This window comes from Podarcis liolepis (genome assembly GCF_965112155.1).
Source record: "Podarcis liolepis genome assembly, chromosome: 13".
Classification (NCBI taxonomy): Eukaryota; Metazoa; Chordata; class Lepidosauria; order Squamata; family Lacertidae; genus Podarcis; species Podarcis liolepis.
The window spans coordinates 15887324-15904816 of record NC_139573.1 but is presented as its reverse complement, the minus strand read 5'-3'; the positions used below and the strand labels follow the sequence as shown (position 1 = coordinate 15904816).

The window sequence follows — 17493 nt, the reverse complement described above, 5'->3', positions numbered from 1 at the left end:
GGACTATATTTTGAGGGGGGGAATGAACGAATTCCTATGCCCCACAAATAACCCAGAGATGCATTTTAAATAAAAGCACACATTCTACTCATGCAAAAACACACTGATACCCAGACTGTCCGTGGGCCATGGAGTTATGTAACTCCCGAGCCAAGGAAATAACTATACAACATTTAGACGACATATGAAGGCAGCCCTGTATAGGGAAGTTTTTTAAAAAAAAGTTTAATGTTTTATTATTATTTTTTTATACTGGTTGGAAGCCGCTCAGAGTGGCTGGGACAACCCAGTCAGATGGGCAGGATATAAATAATAATAATAAAGTTATCACTATCATTATTATGGACTAGGACGTCCCTATTTTCATCAGAGAAGTGTTGGAGGGTATGGGATAAGTGCCATCAGATCAGAGGCAATATCCCACACAGATACCCCTCTGGACTCATGCAGCCCCTACCTGAATGAGGATATCATAATGGATGGGCGAATCCTTTAAAATGCTAGCAGCGTAATAATCCTGTAAATAAAGAACATTAGAATTTAGGGACATAAGATGAGCCTGCTGGGTCAAGGCCACCTAGTCCATCCTGTTCCTACAGTGGCCACCCAGAGGCTTGTGGGAAACCAACAAGGCAGGTCCCAGTCTGCGCAGGAGCTTTCTCCCTCCTGTGATTTCCAGGAACTGGTATTTAGAAGCCTCCTTGTCTCCAGCTGTGGAGGCGGTGCATAGCAACCATGGCTAGGCTGATTAATTAAATTTAAAAACCAGAGGGACCCGGGTTCAAATCACCACCAGTAGGCCATGCAGCAGCTCCCTTGGTGTGCTGAGCTTTGCCTCGTCACTCTCTCTCAGCCTGACCTTCCCCACAGAGCTCTCCTGAGGCTAAAAGGCCTTGATGATCTGATCTCCATGGAAAAAAATCTGGGGTGCGGAGGCAGGGAGATTAAACTGCTCAGTAATAATCCTTGCAGCCTTTCCCCCCATTGGTGGATTCCTATTAAATGGCCTTGAGCAGCGGCAACACACTTCCAACAACCTTGTGGTGGGAGCAGGTGGGGAGGAAGCATATTTCTGAGAAACACTTGGCGAAAAACAAGGTTATAACTTAAAACATTTAGAAGAAATGCTTATCCGTTTAAAGTTTTACCTTTATACATTTTTGTTTGTTTGTTTAAAGATAGGAGGGATACGCCACTTTATAGATTTGGACTGTTATAATTTTTTATTTTATAGAAGTCCAGTGAAACTTGCAATCCCATATCCACGCTCTCAACCATCCCCACTTTGTTCTTCAACACGGAGGGGCTGTAAATATCCAGCAGGTGGCACCACTGAGCCAAATGACCAAAGGCAGAATGTTGTTAAAAAATTAAGCTGGGATGGATTTTTGCAACTGTTGCTGTTCTTCATTGCCTGTTCATTTCTTCTTGCTGCCTCCTCTTCCTCTGGTGTTGTCCCGAAGCTGAATTGCAAGCCTCTCGGAGCAGAGACCCGCCCTCTTGCACACTCTATAAGGCGCCAGGCACAGTGAGGGCGCCATGTCAGTAACAGTCAAACGACCCTCTTTGGACTGAGACTGTACAGCTTTTACAGACACCAAGCCAAGTGCATTTTAGATTCTGTCAGGGTCAGATGTGGTAAAACTTCAGGGTTGAAGGATATCTTTTTTGTTGGTGTACCAAGGTCTCATCAGCCAGGGAGGTGCCAGACAGTGCCTGAGTGTGTTTTGTTTTGGCAGAATTAGCCGCAAATTGGTGACAGCTTATGGGGCTGAGTCCATTCTCTCCTATAGCCTGGGAGCCTATACAGTATGCTGGAATTACCAGTCTATATAAATTTGCATTCGAGTTATGACAAACAAGTGGTCCTAACAGCCTAATTTGAGGTGGGGAGCAGGAACCTTTTAAGGGAAGGGGAGGGGAGGGGAGGGGAGGGGAAGATAAAAAACCACAAAATACGTAATCAAAAACAAGACTAATAACCCCCCACCCCTTCCCACAAAAGGTTCCTGCTCCCCATCTCAAACCACTCTGAGATTTATGATGGAGGGTGGTATACTAATTTAAATCAGAGAGAGAGAGAGAGAAATTATTTATTTTATTTCATGTGTTGCATTTACATCCTCAAGAGGTCCAGAGTGTGGCAACATAAGAACGGGGCCTTCTCTGCAGTGGCTCCCCATCTGTGGAATGCTCTCCCCAAGGAAGTTCACCTGGCACCTTCATTATACACCTTTAGGTGTTCCTTTTTTTACCAAGCCTTTTGTTGACTTGATCAACATCCCCATACCCTTTTAAAATGTGGCACTTTTGGGGAGGGGGGTTATCAGGTGATTGCTTTTATTTTTGTTTTACATACTGTGATCTTTTTATGTGAACCACCCTGAGACCTCTGGGTATAGGGTGGTATATAAATTAATTTAAACAAACAAAGAAGAAGATGTTCCTGTTCCTGCAAGTACGCCAGTTCCAAGCTATTCAGGGCGTTGAACTGGGCCTGGTAATTAGCTAGGAACCAGTGAACATTTGCAAAAAGGGATTTAGGTCCTTCCCCTGATTGGCTCTGGTCAACAGCCTAGCTGCAACATTTTGGGCCAGCTGAAGTTCTAAATATCTTTCAAAGGCAGCCCAGCATAGCATGCACTGCAATAATCAGCCGTGATGTCCATTTCTCCAGCTCTGCCTGTTCTAAGATGAGACTTAGATGTTGGAGAACCATTGCGATGCTGGAGTTCATACACCCATATATATATATCCATGGGCTTCAAATGCAGAAACCTTGGGGTGGAGCCAGACTTTAGTTGGGTGTAGCTTCAGTTAAGGATGCAGGTGGCGCTGTGGGTTAAACCACAGAGCCAAGGGCTTGCCAATCAGAAGGCTGGCGGTTCGAATCCCCATGACGGGGTGAGCTCCCGTTGCTCGGTCCCTGCTCCTGCCAACCTAGCAGTTCGAAAGCACGTCAAAGTGCAAGTAGATAAATAGGTACCGCTCCGGTGGGAAGGTAAACAGCATTTCTGTGCGCTGTTCTGGTTCGCCAGAAGCGGCTTAGTCCTGCTGGCCACATGACCCGGAAGCTGTACGCCGGCTCCCTTGGCCAATAAAGTGAGATGAGCGCCGCAACCCCAGAGTCGGCCATGACTGGACCTAATGATCAGGGGTCTCTTTACCTTTACCTAGGTTCAGTTAAAATCCAGGGGACATGTTTGTCATAAGGACTTAAATGACAATGCTTCCAATGGGAACGAGGTGCCATCAACTCAGCTTGCAATGCAGTTAGTTGCCCCACAAAGCCACACAGCACTCTGGTGGTGCTATGTTAGAATTGTAGAATCATAGAATTGTAGGGCTGGAAGGGACCCTGAGGGTCATCTAGTCCACCCCCCTGCAATGCAGGGATCTCAACTGAAGCATCCGTGACAGATAGCCATCCAACCTCTGCTTAAAAACCTCCCAGGAAGGAGCGTCCACAACCTTCTCAGAAGTTGTGCCCTCCCTGTGGAACACCCTCTCTTCAGATGTCAAGAACTACGTAACTTTTAGAAACAAAATAAAATAAAAAAATAAAGAATTCCTTCCCGTAGCACCTTAGAGACCAACTAAGTTTGTTACTGGTATGAGCTTTCATGTGCATGAACACTTATTTTATTTATTTTGTTTTGTTTCGACTACGGCAAATCAACACGGCTACCTACCTGTAACTGTAACTTTTAGAAGACATCTTAAGGCAGCCCCATATCAGGAAGTTTTAAATGCTGGATATGCTACAATGTTTTATATACTGTATGCTGTAAGCCATCCAGAGTGGCTGGGGAAACCCAGCCAGATGGGCGGGGTACAGTATAAATATTATTATTATTATTAACCTCCAGGGGCAGGCCGTTCCGCTCTCGAACAGCTCATTAAATATGAAGAATAAATCTTCTTCTTTTACTTTACAAGGTTTTTATTGTACTTCACCAGATCTTAACATATTACATTATTTGTAAGAACGGATTCCACATATCATTGAATTTGTCCATGGCAAATCTGCGTTTGTATGCACCTTGTTCATATGTTGCGAGTTTATACTGTAGAAGTCTTCAATCCAATCGTAGAAGGGAGAAGCATAAACCTTAATAAAGTTAATATGAAGAATAAATCGGCAGGGTTCTCGTGCAAAGCGGAGCCGTGGGGAACACCCATCCCAGAATAGCGCGTGCATGCGAGACTTTTGAAAGAAAGCTGAAGACTCGCAATGCTGCCGGCGTCATGTGCAGCATCGGAGGCAGAAGAGTTTGGGGTGGGGAACCCGCCTGCGCGAGGAGTTAAAGGCACCGAGCTGCGATTTCCTCCGCATCCTAGAGAGAAGCGGGAGCGCCGCAAACCTGGAGAGCTGGAGGGACGGTACATGGCGGCGGCAACTTCCTGCAGGCAACCCAGACGCACACGCGCGCCTGGCTGTGCGCTTCTCCTGCCACCGGCTTAGGGGGTGGAGAAAGGGGCTGGGCCCCGGAGGTCGCGCCCCCCTTCCACTCCCCGCCCCCCAGCGCACAGCCCCATCCTCCCGGGAGAAAGCGCGCAGGGGATCGGCGCCCGCCGTGCGCCCCGGAGGAGGAGGAGCGCGCTGGGTGAGTGCGCTTCCCTAGGCGCGGAGAGGTGCGGGTGGCCAGCGGACGGGAGCAGGAAGGAGCAGGATCCTGGCCACGGGAGGGAAGAGGCGGCTGGGGAATAAACTCCACCCGGGTTTGGGGGGAGGTGAGGGGTGTGGAGAAGATCCTCAGCCGCTTATGCCCGCGTAGTCCGGCAGAGCGCAGCCTGGCACGACCACCCCGCACTGTCCCCAAGAGGGGCATCAGGGCTGGCGCAACCTGCTGCCGCGGAGACAATGGCCATCGGAGGTTGGTGCCAATGGGGAAGGAAGGGAGCTCCTTCTCCTTCTCTGGCTGGTTCCCCGTCACCGCCTTTCCATATATATCCAGGTATCCCTTCATTCTCACCCAATCCTGTCCGCCTCCTGATTTCTGAAAGTCTCTGCCAGTTATCCATGGCGAATCTTTCCATGAAATTGGCACGCTGGGTTGGGGTGGGTAAAACGTCGGTTGCGCCCCCCTCCACGCACACAAACTAGGCTTTCTTTGGCAAGACTCAGTTTGGCACACCCCTGGGAGCCTCGACTGTGCTCCTCTGGAGGCTTCCCCCCGCCTCGGCAAAAAAACCCCAAACTGGCTAGGCTCCCCTCCCTCCCCTTAGCTGCGGCCCTGCCCCAAACACCCTGTTCTTAGTGGGCTTATTTCACTATTCTCTTGCAGTTTTGTCTTTTCTTTCCCTCAAGATGCTCAGGGTGGCACGAGGAGCCCGTTCCCCTGCAGGAACAAGCACATGCATGCACTCACGCATTACAATCAGAACAACAACCCTGTGAGGTAGATTAGGCTGAAAGATTTTGGCTGGCCCCAGGCCACGCAGTGAGCTTTCTAGCCAAGTAGGAGTTTGATCCCAGATCTCCTAAGCTTCAAGTCTTATCTTTTTCCTCTTTCTCCTTCCCCGCTTTTCTGTCAGTTCCCCTCTTTCTCTTCCCAGTCTGCTTTTTCTGTCTTTGATCCTTCTGTCATGGATGCTTTCGCGGTGATTCCCGCGTTGCAGCGGGGTTAGTCTAGATCAGTGTTTCCCAAACGTTTTTGGGCAACGGCACACCTGTTTACCGGGAAAAAATCTCGCGGCACACCACCATTAAAGCCCCGCCCCGTGACGTCAGCGCGCAGCGTCACGCCGGGAGGGACGCACAAAGGTGAAAGTTTTTTCCCTTCCCCTTGCCGGGGTGGGAGGAGGCAGCAGAGCGAGGGACTGAGGGACGGCGGCAGCTGAGGCGGCGGCGGCTGTTGTGGTGGTGGCGGCGATAGCGGGCGGAGGAGGAGCCGTCGCCGGGAGTTGCTGCTGCTGCTGCTGCTGTTGCTGCTGCTGCCCGGACATGCCGGCCTCCTCCTCCTCCGCTGTCTCGCGCTCCTCCCTTTTGCGCGCGCTGCCCCGCCGCTCGGCACCAGCACCGCGGAGCCGCCCCCGGCTCGACGCGGATCCTCGCCGCCGCCGCCTCTCGCCGCCCGACTCGCCCGCCTCCCTCCCACGGCACACCAGCCGGTGTCTCACGGCACACTAGTGTGCCGCGGAACACCGGTTGGGAAACACTGGTCTAGATGACTCTCAGGGTCCCTCCCAACTCTTCAATTCTATGGTTCTATGAAGTGAACATTTCTATTTACATACCGTATTTATTATATTTGGATCATGTTTGCATACAATTTAGAACAGTGGGGAATGACAGGGAATTGTCATTCAGGAGAACCACTTTTTATAAACGACTTTGCAAGTTTTATTTTGGAAGCACGTTTTTAATAAAATGTATTATTATCTAGAACCGCATGGGTGAGGGAGGGAAGTGTTGGATTCAGTGAGCATCAACGGGCAGCAAGAAAGTATGTGAATATACGGAGCTGTCTTCTATCAAGGCAGACCATTGGTTGATCTAGCGAACTATCGTCTCTGCTGATTGGAGGCTGTACTCCAGGGTTTCAGGCAGAGAGAAGTCTTCCCCATCACCAGCTAAGACACCTGTACTAGGTGATTCTTTTCCAACCGAAGATGCCCAGAACTAAACCTGGGATCTCCACATGCAGTGAAACTCCTTCGCTCCCTCCCCCCATACACACACACTTTTCTTTGTCTTTTAATAAATAGTGTTATTTGTGTTGTATAGACCAGGAATCTGGATCTGTATACCTCAGTTCTGCGACTTTTCTTTTTGGCCATTCAGAGAAAGCAGAATAAAGAGTGTGGGGGTTAGGGAGGAGCTTAATCTCAGGGTTGTGGGTTCGAGCCCCAAGTTGGGCAAAATGATTCCCGCATTGCAGAGGGTTGAGCTAGATGACCCTTGTGGGCTCTTCCAGCTCTTAAAATTCTATGATTCTACGAGAATGTGATGGCGGAATGAATTCAGTGGACCACTTCCTGGTGCAACCGGGGGAACTGCATTTTGTGACCTGCATTTTTCCTCACAACAACCCTGTGATGTAGGTTAGAGAGAGCAGGGCGAGGAATGCCCCAAAAGTTACCTAATGGGCTTTATGGCTGAGTGGAGATTTCAACCTAGATTTCCCCGGGAATGAGTACTTTGTAACATTCTGTTTCATATCAAAATATACAGTGGTACCTTGCGTTATGTACTTAATCCGTTCCTGAGGTCCGCTCGTAACCGGAAACTGCTCGTAACATGAGGCGTGCTTTCACTAATGGCGCCTCCCGCTGCTGCCGTGCCGCCAGAGCGTGACTTCCGCTAGCGTCCCGGGACAAAGTTTGCAACAAGGGGCATCTACTTCCGGGTTAGTGGAGCGTGTAACCCAAAGCATTCGTAAGGGGGATGGTACGTAACACGAGGTACCACTGTACAGTGGTACCTCGGGTTACATACGCTTCAGGTTACATACACTTCAGGTTACAGACTCCGCTAACCCAGAAATAGTACCTTAGGTTAAGAACTTTGGTTCAGGATGAGAACAGAAATCGTGCTGTGGCGGCAGCAGGCGGCCCCATTAGCTAAAGTGGTGCTTCAGGTTAAGAACAGTTTCAGGTTAAGAACGGACCTCCGGAACGAATTAAGTACTTAACCCGAGGTATCACCTGTATGTTAAAAAGAAGAGTGGAATAACTTTCTTCTTCTTCTTCTTCTCCTTCTTCTTCTTCTTCTTCTTCTTCTTCTTCTTCTTCTTCTTCTTCCAGACTCCAAGACCATAGGAGTCATAGAATTGTAGAGTTGGAAGGGACCCTACTTTTTGCCTAAAGTAGAAAGCAAACCAGGGAAAGCAAACTGTGCTCTCCTTCTATATGCCCTTTGCATCCCCACAAATTGGCTTGGTATTTTTTTGGTGGGGGGAGAGCGTTCCCCCCCCAAACACCAGGTGTGGGCAGGAGAGGGGGAATTGGAAATGCTTGCCCTAGTGCTTCACTGAATTCCTTTCTAAAAATCACTTTTGCTTACTAAAAAGAAGAAGAGACCTACCCTCTTAGGTTGGGATAACTATCTGCCCCAAGGATTTTCAGACCTACAGAGGCCCACAGGCATCATCCAGTTGGTCCACCGTGTCTGTGGAGAACCCAGTGGGAGCAGCGGCTATGAAATGGCGGGGCCGGCCCATGAAATATTCATACTGCTTTTTAATTGTATTTTTAGTGCTCCTTTCATTTCTCTATATTGCATCTTATTATTTATTCTTGCCGTTCGCCTTGCATTCTGCACAATCCAAATTGAAATACAGTCAGATGCAATATATGAGAAATGAAAGAGGCAATAAAAACACAATTAAAACTTCCACAGCCTCCAGTGCAATGCATTACAATTGCTGTGACGGGCAGGAAAATCATTAAGACCCTCAGCAATTTTCAAGCGGCCCGTGGGGGAAAATGTTTTTGGGGGGACCACTGAGCTATCCATTCTCTGCCTCCTGTTTCAATTTGAGATGCTTGGAAGAGACCCGACGGGACTGCAGTGTTCAGATTTCACCGTCTGCTGCTGTTGTTTTCTCCCACCCTGTAGTGGGCAGGATTCCCCATCGTAAAACCCAACATGATCTCCTGGATGGAGCAAAGGGACGAGCCGCGAGTCCTGAACCAGGACCTGGAGCGACGGCCGGAGGAAAGGGAAAGCCCAAGGGATGCTCACACAGGTGAGAGAAGTGGCAAAACTGTCACAGAACAGGGGAGCAAGACTAGAAGGGGCCAGAAGCCTCTGGGAAGGTTCTGCGGGGATCATGGTGTCATGGTGTCACTTATGTACCATATGTTTCACTCCATAAGACGCACCTGACCATAAGATGCACCTAGTTTTTAGAGGCGAAAAGGGGAAAAGCCCCTTTTTTTGAGGATCAGCTCAAAGTTGTTGAGCTTACTTTGCAAAGGGGGAAAATCCTGTTTTTATGGGGTTCAACTCACAGTTCTGCAGCTTCTTTAGGAAAGGAAAGGGAGCCGTTTCTACAGTTTCCAGACAGAATCAGCCAGTCACATGTTGCTGGGGAAACAAACAGCCTCCATCTGCAGAACATTCAACTATGGAGACCTGGGCAAGGGGCCGGGGCCGGAAAGGGAGCCAGCGATCGACCACACATTCGCTCCATAAGACGCACAGACATTTCCCCTTACTTTTTAGGAGGGAAAAAGTGTGTCTTATGGAGCGAAAAATACAGTAAGTGGTTCAAATTTGGGAAGAGCAGCAGGGTGCTTGGCGTTTGCCTAAACTTAGCATCCTGAAGCCTTGTGAGTTCAGATGCCCAGGCAGGTGAGGAAGCAGGGTAGCAGCTCAGTGGTTGAAGCGCCTACTCTGCGTGCACAAAGTCCCAGGTTCATTTGCTAGGTAGGGCAGAGACAGATACCCAGCTTGAATTCCTGGAGAGCTGCTGCCAATCATTGTACTGAGCTAGGTAGACCCAACGGTAAGACACAGGGCAAGGCAGCTCCCTATATTCCTGGACTGGCACATATCTTCCAACACAGTGATGCCCAAATCCACACCTATCAGCCAATCACCTATTCCCACCACCCTTCTGAGTAATACCCCTCCCCACCCTCTCACTATATATAAGGCTCTGGTGACTTCTGTTTCAGTGTATCTGAAGAAGAGTGCATGCACACGAAAGCTCATACCAATAACTAACTTAGTTGGTCTCTAAGGTGCTACTGGAAGGAATGTTTTTATTTTATTTTTTATTTTATTTTTTACTACGGCAGACCAACACGGCTACCTACCTGTAGCCCAAATCCAGGACATTGTCTTTCGGGTCTTCACTCCTCCATGTGTCACATGACCCATGTGAGATTGTGTCCCCACAAAAGTGCTTTTTTCCAGACACACCGCCCAAAACGTGTGCTTTCGGGGCATCGTGCTCGAAAAAAGCGCAGCCTGAAATTGCATGAAAACGTGGTGGCGATTGGATGGAAGAATGAAGAAATCCCGACAAAAGAACAGTGGCAAGAGAAACTGATGAATTATGCAGAACTGGCTAAATTGACACACAAATTGCGAGACAAGGACAACTGTGACTTCAGGGAGGAATGGGAACTTTATACAAATTATTTAAAAGCACAACAAAATGAATTGGACTCCTTGGCAGGTTTTGAATAAACATACACCAATTTATTGATTGATAACATGGTAGATAGATAATGTAAGGATTTGTATAATTTTATAACATGCAGAGAATAATATGTGTTGACTAATCAGACAGAGGAGCTGAGGGAAGTCTCTGGGGGAGGGGGGAGGGTTTGAGGTGTGGGTGGGAAAAAGGGGGGAAATAATGAATATGATATGTTTTGATAAGTAGTTATGTTGAAGTTGCTAATAAAAATATTTTAAAAAGAAAACGCGGTGGCCATTTTGTCCGCTGTCCTCTTGCGAGAATAAGCAGGAAAGTCCTGTTTTTTCCAGGGCAGTTGATGGGCATGCCAGCAAGGTGGGGGGCCATTTTCAATTATGCTGCTGCAGTTGTTGTGGAAGGCGCTCCTAATGCCCCCCAGGTCTTTGCCTAGCATCATCTCTCTGTTTCTGTTTCTATTGCCTGTGGCAATAGAAAATGGATTTAAAAAATAAGTAAATAAATGCAGAAACCACAAAGAAGAAGAAGAAGTTTAAAAATCACAACACTTTTGTTCTCTTTTCTCAACTCCCTCTCTCTCTCTCTCTCTCGCCAGATGAGGGAACAACCAGTGAGAATGAGGACTGGGAAGAGGAAGAAACCCCGGTTGCGCCGGAGGACCCCGACTCCGAGGATCCCCCCGTGGTTTCCGCCCCGGTCCTGGGCTGGGAGGAGGCCTGTGAAGTCCTGCAGGGGGGCGGCAGCAGCAGCGGCGGGGAGGGGGGCGGCAGCACCAAGGCAAGAGGGGCCAAATCCGGCCGAGGGAGGCGCCCCTGGGGTAGCCGTCCCTGTCGCCGCAGCTACCGCCGCGTGGCGGCCCCTCCCACCCGCTTCTTTGACTGCACGGACTGCGGGAAGAGCTTCACCCTGAGCTCTCACCTGATCCGCCACCAGCGGGTACACACGGGGGAGAGGCCCTTCGGGTGCCGGTCGTGCGCCAAGAGCTTCTCTCAGCGTTCGGACTTGGTGCGCCACGAGCGCACACACACGGGCGTCAAGCTCTACCGCTGCACGCAGTGCGACAAATCCTTCTCCGAGAGCTCCCACCTCATCCGCCACCAGATCATCCACTCGGGCGAGAAGCCCTTCAAGTGCAATGTCTGCGGCAAGCGCTACGGCGACAGCTCCTACCTCACCGTCCACCAGAGGGCGCACACGGGGGCCCGCCCCTACCGCTGCGCCCGCTGTGGCAAGAGCTTTGGCCGCTCCTCCACGCTCATCCGCCACCAGCGCGTGCACGGCGACCCGGCGCCCGCCCCAGGAGACAAACCGCGACCCCGTGGAATCTGGACGGCCTTCGCTCGCCTGCCCAGCCCCAGCCCGAGCGACGGGGACTCAGAACAAACCCTGTCTCCTCAGAGGTCGCCAACATTACCCGGGCCTTCCCTCACTCCTTCCATGCTGCCCCTGCCGCCTTCCCCTCGGATCGACCCGCGCTCCATGAGGATTATGGGGTGGCAGTGGGGCGTTGAATAAAGGGTGGGCGCCTGGTCCATACGAGACACAACGATACTGGTGGCAACCGGCTTCTGGAAAGCGAGATGATTAATGCATGCGGCCACAGGATTTGATCGCCAAGAGGACATCGGTCCTTGGGAGGAAAGAACGGGTGATGGGGGACTGGTTGCTCGGTCGCCATGGTGACCGAAGAACTGGTGATTTTACCACAGAGCGTTTATTGACCACCAGGCAAAGAGGTTGGCCATGGGCTCTTTGCTGAGGGCAATTCGTTGTTGGGGGAGAAATGGGTTAGGGGAGTGGGGTTCCCAACACTAATATTTTGCTTACCAAACCCGATCCCATTCCTGGCAGGGTATTCCAGGGCGATGCATCTGTTACCAGGGCAACGGAGCTGGGTAGTTTGGTAACCATGGGCAATCAGTTGCTACGGAAAGGTGAATTGGATGGTGATTCAGGAAGATACAATTCAGGTTTTCAAACAAGCAGAAGGAAAGCAGAATTAGTTCTCAATGAAGTTGATTATTTTGTTCACTTATTCTTATAAAGAAAGGCTGAGATCATGGGGAATCCTGGGTTGTTATCCAGATAATTTAAGACAGCGGAGATCTTAGTAAATCACTGGTTGTCAGAAGGGAATGGTAAAGATTGGCTGTGCCCTCGTTATAAGCGGCCAGTTTCCATGGTAGCCGAAGAATGGTGGTTGGGTTGATGATGAGTGGAATCGGAGGCCGAGAAATTTGACTGAGGAAGGGCAGCCCACAAACATGGCAGCTGGCGGAGGGAGAAGGCCCAACAGCTTCAGGGTTGGGTTAGCGAAAACATCAGTGTTTCTTTATCGGGTAAGCTGTGTGAGATAAGGAACTTCTCAAGGGAAGGGAAGTCCAGTTTGAAAGAGGTACAGATGAGTTTTGCGGAGTCCCATTGATCGCAGTTGGTTGCTAGGAAGTGAGGAAACGGGCAGCTTGGGTGATTTCAGAACTTTGGTTGCTAAGGAGCTAGGGACCAGCCACTCGGTTGCTAGGTCTTGTGGCTTGAAAGGGAGGAGATTGGCAGATTGGTTGCTAGGAGATGGGAGGTAGCACAGCTGTGAGGAGATGGGTGGTTTGGTTGCCATCTTAGTCGTGTCCTCTGTGGTTGTTTTTCCCCCCATTTAGGCATCCCAAAAACCAAAACTTGTTAAGGTGTCCTCAAGCCTTTTTTCATTCAGCCCAACATTTATTTTCTGGTCAGCAGGTGGACTGGCCAGACCTTCAAGCCTTGGTTCTCTGTTCCACCTCCAACTTCTTGCTGGGGCTCTTGGGAAAGGAGGAGGTTTAGATGGCAAAACGGACACTCTGACCAGGAGACAAGGCGGCCATCTTGTGGGAGGAGATAGTTGAAATGTATACATTGGGGCTGGAACCCAGGCTGGCGTTAAGTCAACTTTTCTTCACTGGTAAATGTTCTTCCTGTTTCAGAGAAAGGTGTCGGGGTTTTTTTAGGAATTTCTCGATACTGTAAGATGACAAATGTATTTATTGGTCTTTGCCCTCCCTGCTCCCCCATACTTGTGTCCTAGAATTGTCTAATTTAGAGTCTAAGCCTGTTACAAGCAGGGGCCTATTATTAAACAAATGATTATAATACGATGGTGATGTCTGCAAAAAGCTCATGAGGGGACTCTGTGGTGCAGTGGGAAGTATTTATTATCAGATAATAATAATTACAATAACAATAATAACGGTGATGCTTTAAGAACATCATTGTGAGGGGACAAACCTGTGGCTTCAGATACTGTTGGACTCCAACTGCCATCAGCCCCAGCCAGCATGGCTAGTGGAGAGCCATAGGTACCACACCCGTGGCCTAGATGTTGGGCTTCAGCTGCCATCATCCTTGACCATCTAGCAAACTTACCTGTTGTCTCCCAAGTTTCATACCACAAATAAAATAGTTGAAGCAGCATGATCCCTTTTCATTTATTTGTCCACACATTCTGAGCCACTGTTGAGCCAGGTTCCCAATTTGCAGCTTGCTTAACCTGAGGGTTAGTATCCAGCCCTAATGACAATCTTTAAGATTGAGGGGACAACAACGACTTGTGGTCATCCAGACATCACTGGACTCCCAACTCCCATCATTCCTGACCATTAGCTGGGACCACACGTTCTCCTTCCCTCATGCAAGAGGTTTAGCAGAAAGCAAAACAGATGAGGTACAAGAGCAGAATAGGAGAGAACCAATAAAATGGCATTGACTTGCACTCTGTCATTAATTGTAGGCCGTGGCCTAATTTAACACTGGAGTAGCAGAAGTATGGGAGAAAGGGGAGCTCTTAGTTGTCCGTGGGAATGAGCATTTCAGAACAGACCTTGTCTGAATGCGAGCTAGGAACGTGTCCCTCGATATCGCCAAGTGAGGGGCAACCAAACCGGCATGTTGCAGAATGGACACAAGGTGGCAACACTGAGCCATCAAGAATGCATATGGAGGGTTTGTTGCCAAAAACACAATCTGAAAGTTCCACCCCTTCTGAAAACTGTAAATACAGTGGTACCTCTGGTTAAGAACTTAATTCGTTCCGGAGGTCCATTCTTAACCTGAAACTGTTCTCAACCTGAAGCACCACTTTAGCTAACGGGGCCTCCCGCTGCCACTGACGCGCAATTTCTGTTCTCATCCTGAAGCAAAGTTCTTAACCCGAGGTACTATTTCTGGGTTAGCGGAGTCTGTAACCTGAAGTGTCTGTAATCCAAGGTACCACTGTAGTATGGTTAAAGAGGAAACTTTAACTTCATCTACTTAAAGATGAAACTTCAGTGGATATTATATATTCTGCCACCCCAATCTCCACAGCAGTGCTGAGATTCCATGGGTTCCTCTCCCTTACACCAGTGTTTCCTTTGGAAATGAGGCACAGCGGTTTATTTAGGGTATATGGCAGGGGTCGGCAACAAGCCCTGGGCCACAAGTCGCCTGCTCAGCAAATCCCTGCACGCTGTGCTATACCGGCACAGTGCAGCGTGGGGACTTGCTTCCACAGCACCGGAAATCACGTCTGCGCAGACACAGACGCTGGAAATCAGCTGGAGTAAACTGGCCCAGGCGAGGTAAACCTTGCTGAGCCCTGATATATGGCTTATTTACACACACAGACAGACACACTTCTTCCTTCCTTCCTTCCTTCCTTCCTTCCTTCCTTCCTTCCTTCCTTCCTCCTCCTCCTCCTCCTCCTCCTCCTCCTCCTTCTTCTTCTTCTTCTTCTTCTTCTTCGATAACTCGTAGCCAAGTAAGATTGTCTTCCTTAAACACAGTTTTAACAATGAGTCCGTAAGTGACTGGAGGCCAATTCTGGATCCACACGTCCTTCCACAGTGGGGAAGGAGTTGATCACGGTGTGGATTTGCCAAGCGTGCCTTCCTCTTAGAACGTTTCTCCCTTGAGTCCTGAGTTCGAGCGTCTTCAAAGCCCATGACACCTTTGGTGAAGGCTGTTCTCCAACTGGAGCGCTCACAGGCCAGTGTTTCCCAGTTGTCAGTGTTTATACTACTTTTTTGAGATTTGCCTTGAGACAGTCTTTAAACCTCTTTTGTTGACCACCAGCATTACACTTTCCATTTTTAAGTTCGGAATAGAGTAGTTGCTTTGGAAGACGATCATCAGGCATCTGTGCAACACATAGCTGTCAACTTTCAGATTTGAAAATAAGCGATCAGCAGCCTCACCTGTCCCAGGGACAGTCTATGGCAGTGTTTCCCAACCGGTGTTCCGCGGCACACTAGTGTGCCGCGAGACGTTGCCTGGTGTGCCGTGGGAGGGAGGCGGGCGAGTCGGGCGGCGAGAGGCGGGGCGGCGGCGGCAAGGATCCGCGTCGAGCTGGGGGCAGCTCCGCGGTGGTGGTGCCGAGGTTTCTCTCTCCATTCTCCCCTCACACACACACACAGGAAATAACACAGGATCAGCTGACAGGACCCGGCCAATGGGGCGGCGGCGGGGCAGCGCGCGCAAAAGGGAGGAGCGCGAGGCGGAGGCGGCGCAGGGCGGGAGGGCGGCGCATTGCACATGCTCAAACCCGCCCTCCGAGGCGCAGAGGGGAGCTGGGCAAGCGCCTTCTTCAACCACGCGCTCGTTTAAAGAGGCAGCGCCCGGGCGGAACAGAACTCTGTGCCTCTCGCCTACGGATGAAGGCGGGCACCGGCTTAAGCCAGTAGTAGCCTAATAATGCATTAACTTCCATGGGACTTCCAAGTAAACACAGTAGCCCAGCGCCTCCCTCCCCAAAAGGAGGGGGAATTACAGCAGTGCAGGCGACTCCTGCGTCTCCCCGATATTTAAGGCTGCCATCCTTCGTGCACACTTACGCGGGAGCAAAACCCCGTGAACAAACTAGGGCTTACTCCAGAGTAAATACGGGTAGGATCTGGCTGCAGTTGTACAAGAAGAAGCAATTGATAACGTTTTCGCGCCTTCGGGATTGCCTTCACGCCTTCCTCCTCCCGGGTCCTTGAGAGCGCGGGAAGCGGCAGCGCGAGACCGGCGTTGAGCCTGGTAGGTATTGCGCTTGCCAAGGCAGTCATTTGGGAAACGAAAACTTGCAAAGCAAGCAACCAGTTCAATCTGAAGTACGTGTATGCTTAATATCCTGTATCTGAAACCTGTTCTGCCCCCTCCCCCACACTTGGTGCCATTTTCATCTACACATGCAGCAGAGTAAGTTGACCCAGAATAGTACCAATTCAGATGGCAGATGGGAGAATGACAGTGCTGAATGCTTTCCCATGTAGAACAGTCCCTGCAAATAAAAACCTAGCATATTTGGAAGATGGATGCTAGCCTAACCATTACCTTCTATGCTGTTACTATTTTTTTATTTTTTTTTACATAAGTAAAAAGTGACCTTTCCCCATCTGGCATGGTGGTGTGCCTCGAGATTTTTTTCATGAAACAAGTGTGCCTTTGCCCAAAAAAGGTTGGGAAACACTGGTCTATGGGATATCTAACAATCCGGGATAGCAGCGGGAAACGGCACTGGAATAAGGGAATTTCCCGCAAAAAAAGGGAAGGTTGACAGCTATGGCACGACATGACCAGTCCAACGAAGTTGATGTTGAAGAATCATTGCTTCAACACTGGAGATCTTTGCTTCTTCCAGTACACTGATATTAGTTCGCCTGTCTTCCCAAGTGATGTGTAAATTTTTTCGGAGATACCATTGATAGAATCTTTCGAGGAGATACACACACGCACGCACACAACCCTATATCTATAATCTGAGCCTACAATGGAGCGGGTCAGAGAATGGCCATCCCAAAAGGGCCTTGCTTTTCCCATAGCCACAGCCGAAGATTAAAACAGAAATCAAACATGCTTTGAAACGTGGCTCCGGCCCTCCCTCCAGCTTGCTGATTTTTATGGACTGCAACATCATTGCAAAAGCTCTATCCTAAAACTCCTTTTGTCTTTCTAACTAACTGACCATGGGGGGGGGAGTGCCACCCATTCACCCTGTGGCACAGAGCTTTGTCCCAGCTAATGGCTCCTATTTAGTAGGCCATCACCAGGCTGGCTCCTGACTTGTATTTTAACATGCTAAATTAAATGTCTGGCACCCAGGAATTAGAAGGGGGGTCCAGGCACCCCATAAACTTCAGCTGGTGTCGAATTCAGTGGCCAAGTTGCTCACCAGGGCAAGACGGTCTGAGCATATTGCACTGATCCTAGTCCGACTGCACTGGCTGCCAATTGGTTTCCAGGCCCAGTTCAAAGGGCTGCTTTTGACTTACAAAGCCCTAAATGGCTCAGGACTTGTTGTTGTTGTTTAGTCATTTAGTCATGTCCGACTCTTCGTGACCCCATGGACCAGAGCACGCCAGGCACTCCTGTCTTCAACTGCCTCCCG

At 49.6% G+C, this 17493-nt stretch overlaps 1 protein-coding gene across 3 annotated transcripts; it reads left to right on the top strand.

Annotated features, from left to right (window-relative positions):
* Positions 1-4004: 4004 nt before the first annotated feature.
* LOC310691162 (uncharacterized protein) lies at positions 4005-13562 on the top strand. Of its 3 annotated transcripts, none has more exons than XM_083470798.1 (3): positions 4005-4958; positions 8571-8693; positions 10711-13562. In XM_083470798.1, exons 1-3 carry the CDS (start codon positions 4865-4867, stop codon positions 11628-11630), a joined length of 1137 nt encoding a protein of 378 aa, XP_083326924.1. In that variant the 5' UTR covers positions 4005-4864; the 3' UTR covers positions 11631-13562. The 3 variants fall into 3 exon arrangements, with proteins under 3 accessions (XP_083326924.1, XP_083326926.1, XP_083326925.1); XM_083470800.1 differs by having other exon boundaries at positions 4007-4607; XM_083470799.1 differs by having other exon boundaries at positions 4008-4607; positions 8487-8693.
* Positions 13563-17493: the final 3931 nt, after the last annotated feature.

What these genes read in the sequence shown, in the direction of transcription:
- LOC310691162 (XM_083470798.1), top strand. Translation starts at nt 4,865, where the DNA reads ATGGCCATCGGAGGTTGGTGCCAATGGGGAAGGAAGGGAGCTCCTTCT. An exon ending in GCCTTTCCATATATATCCAG is followed by an intron (nt 4,959 to 8,570) that starts GTATCCCTTCAT and finishes TGTAGTGGGCAG; the next exon opens with GATTCCCCATCGTAAAACCC. An exon ending in CCCAAGGGATGCTCACACAG is followed by an intron (nt 8,694 to 10,710) that starts GTGAGAGAAGTG and finishes CTCTCTCGCCAG; the next exon opens with ATGAGGGAACAACCAGTGAG.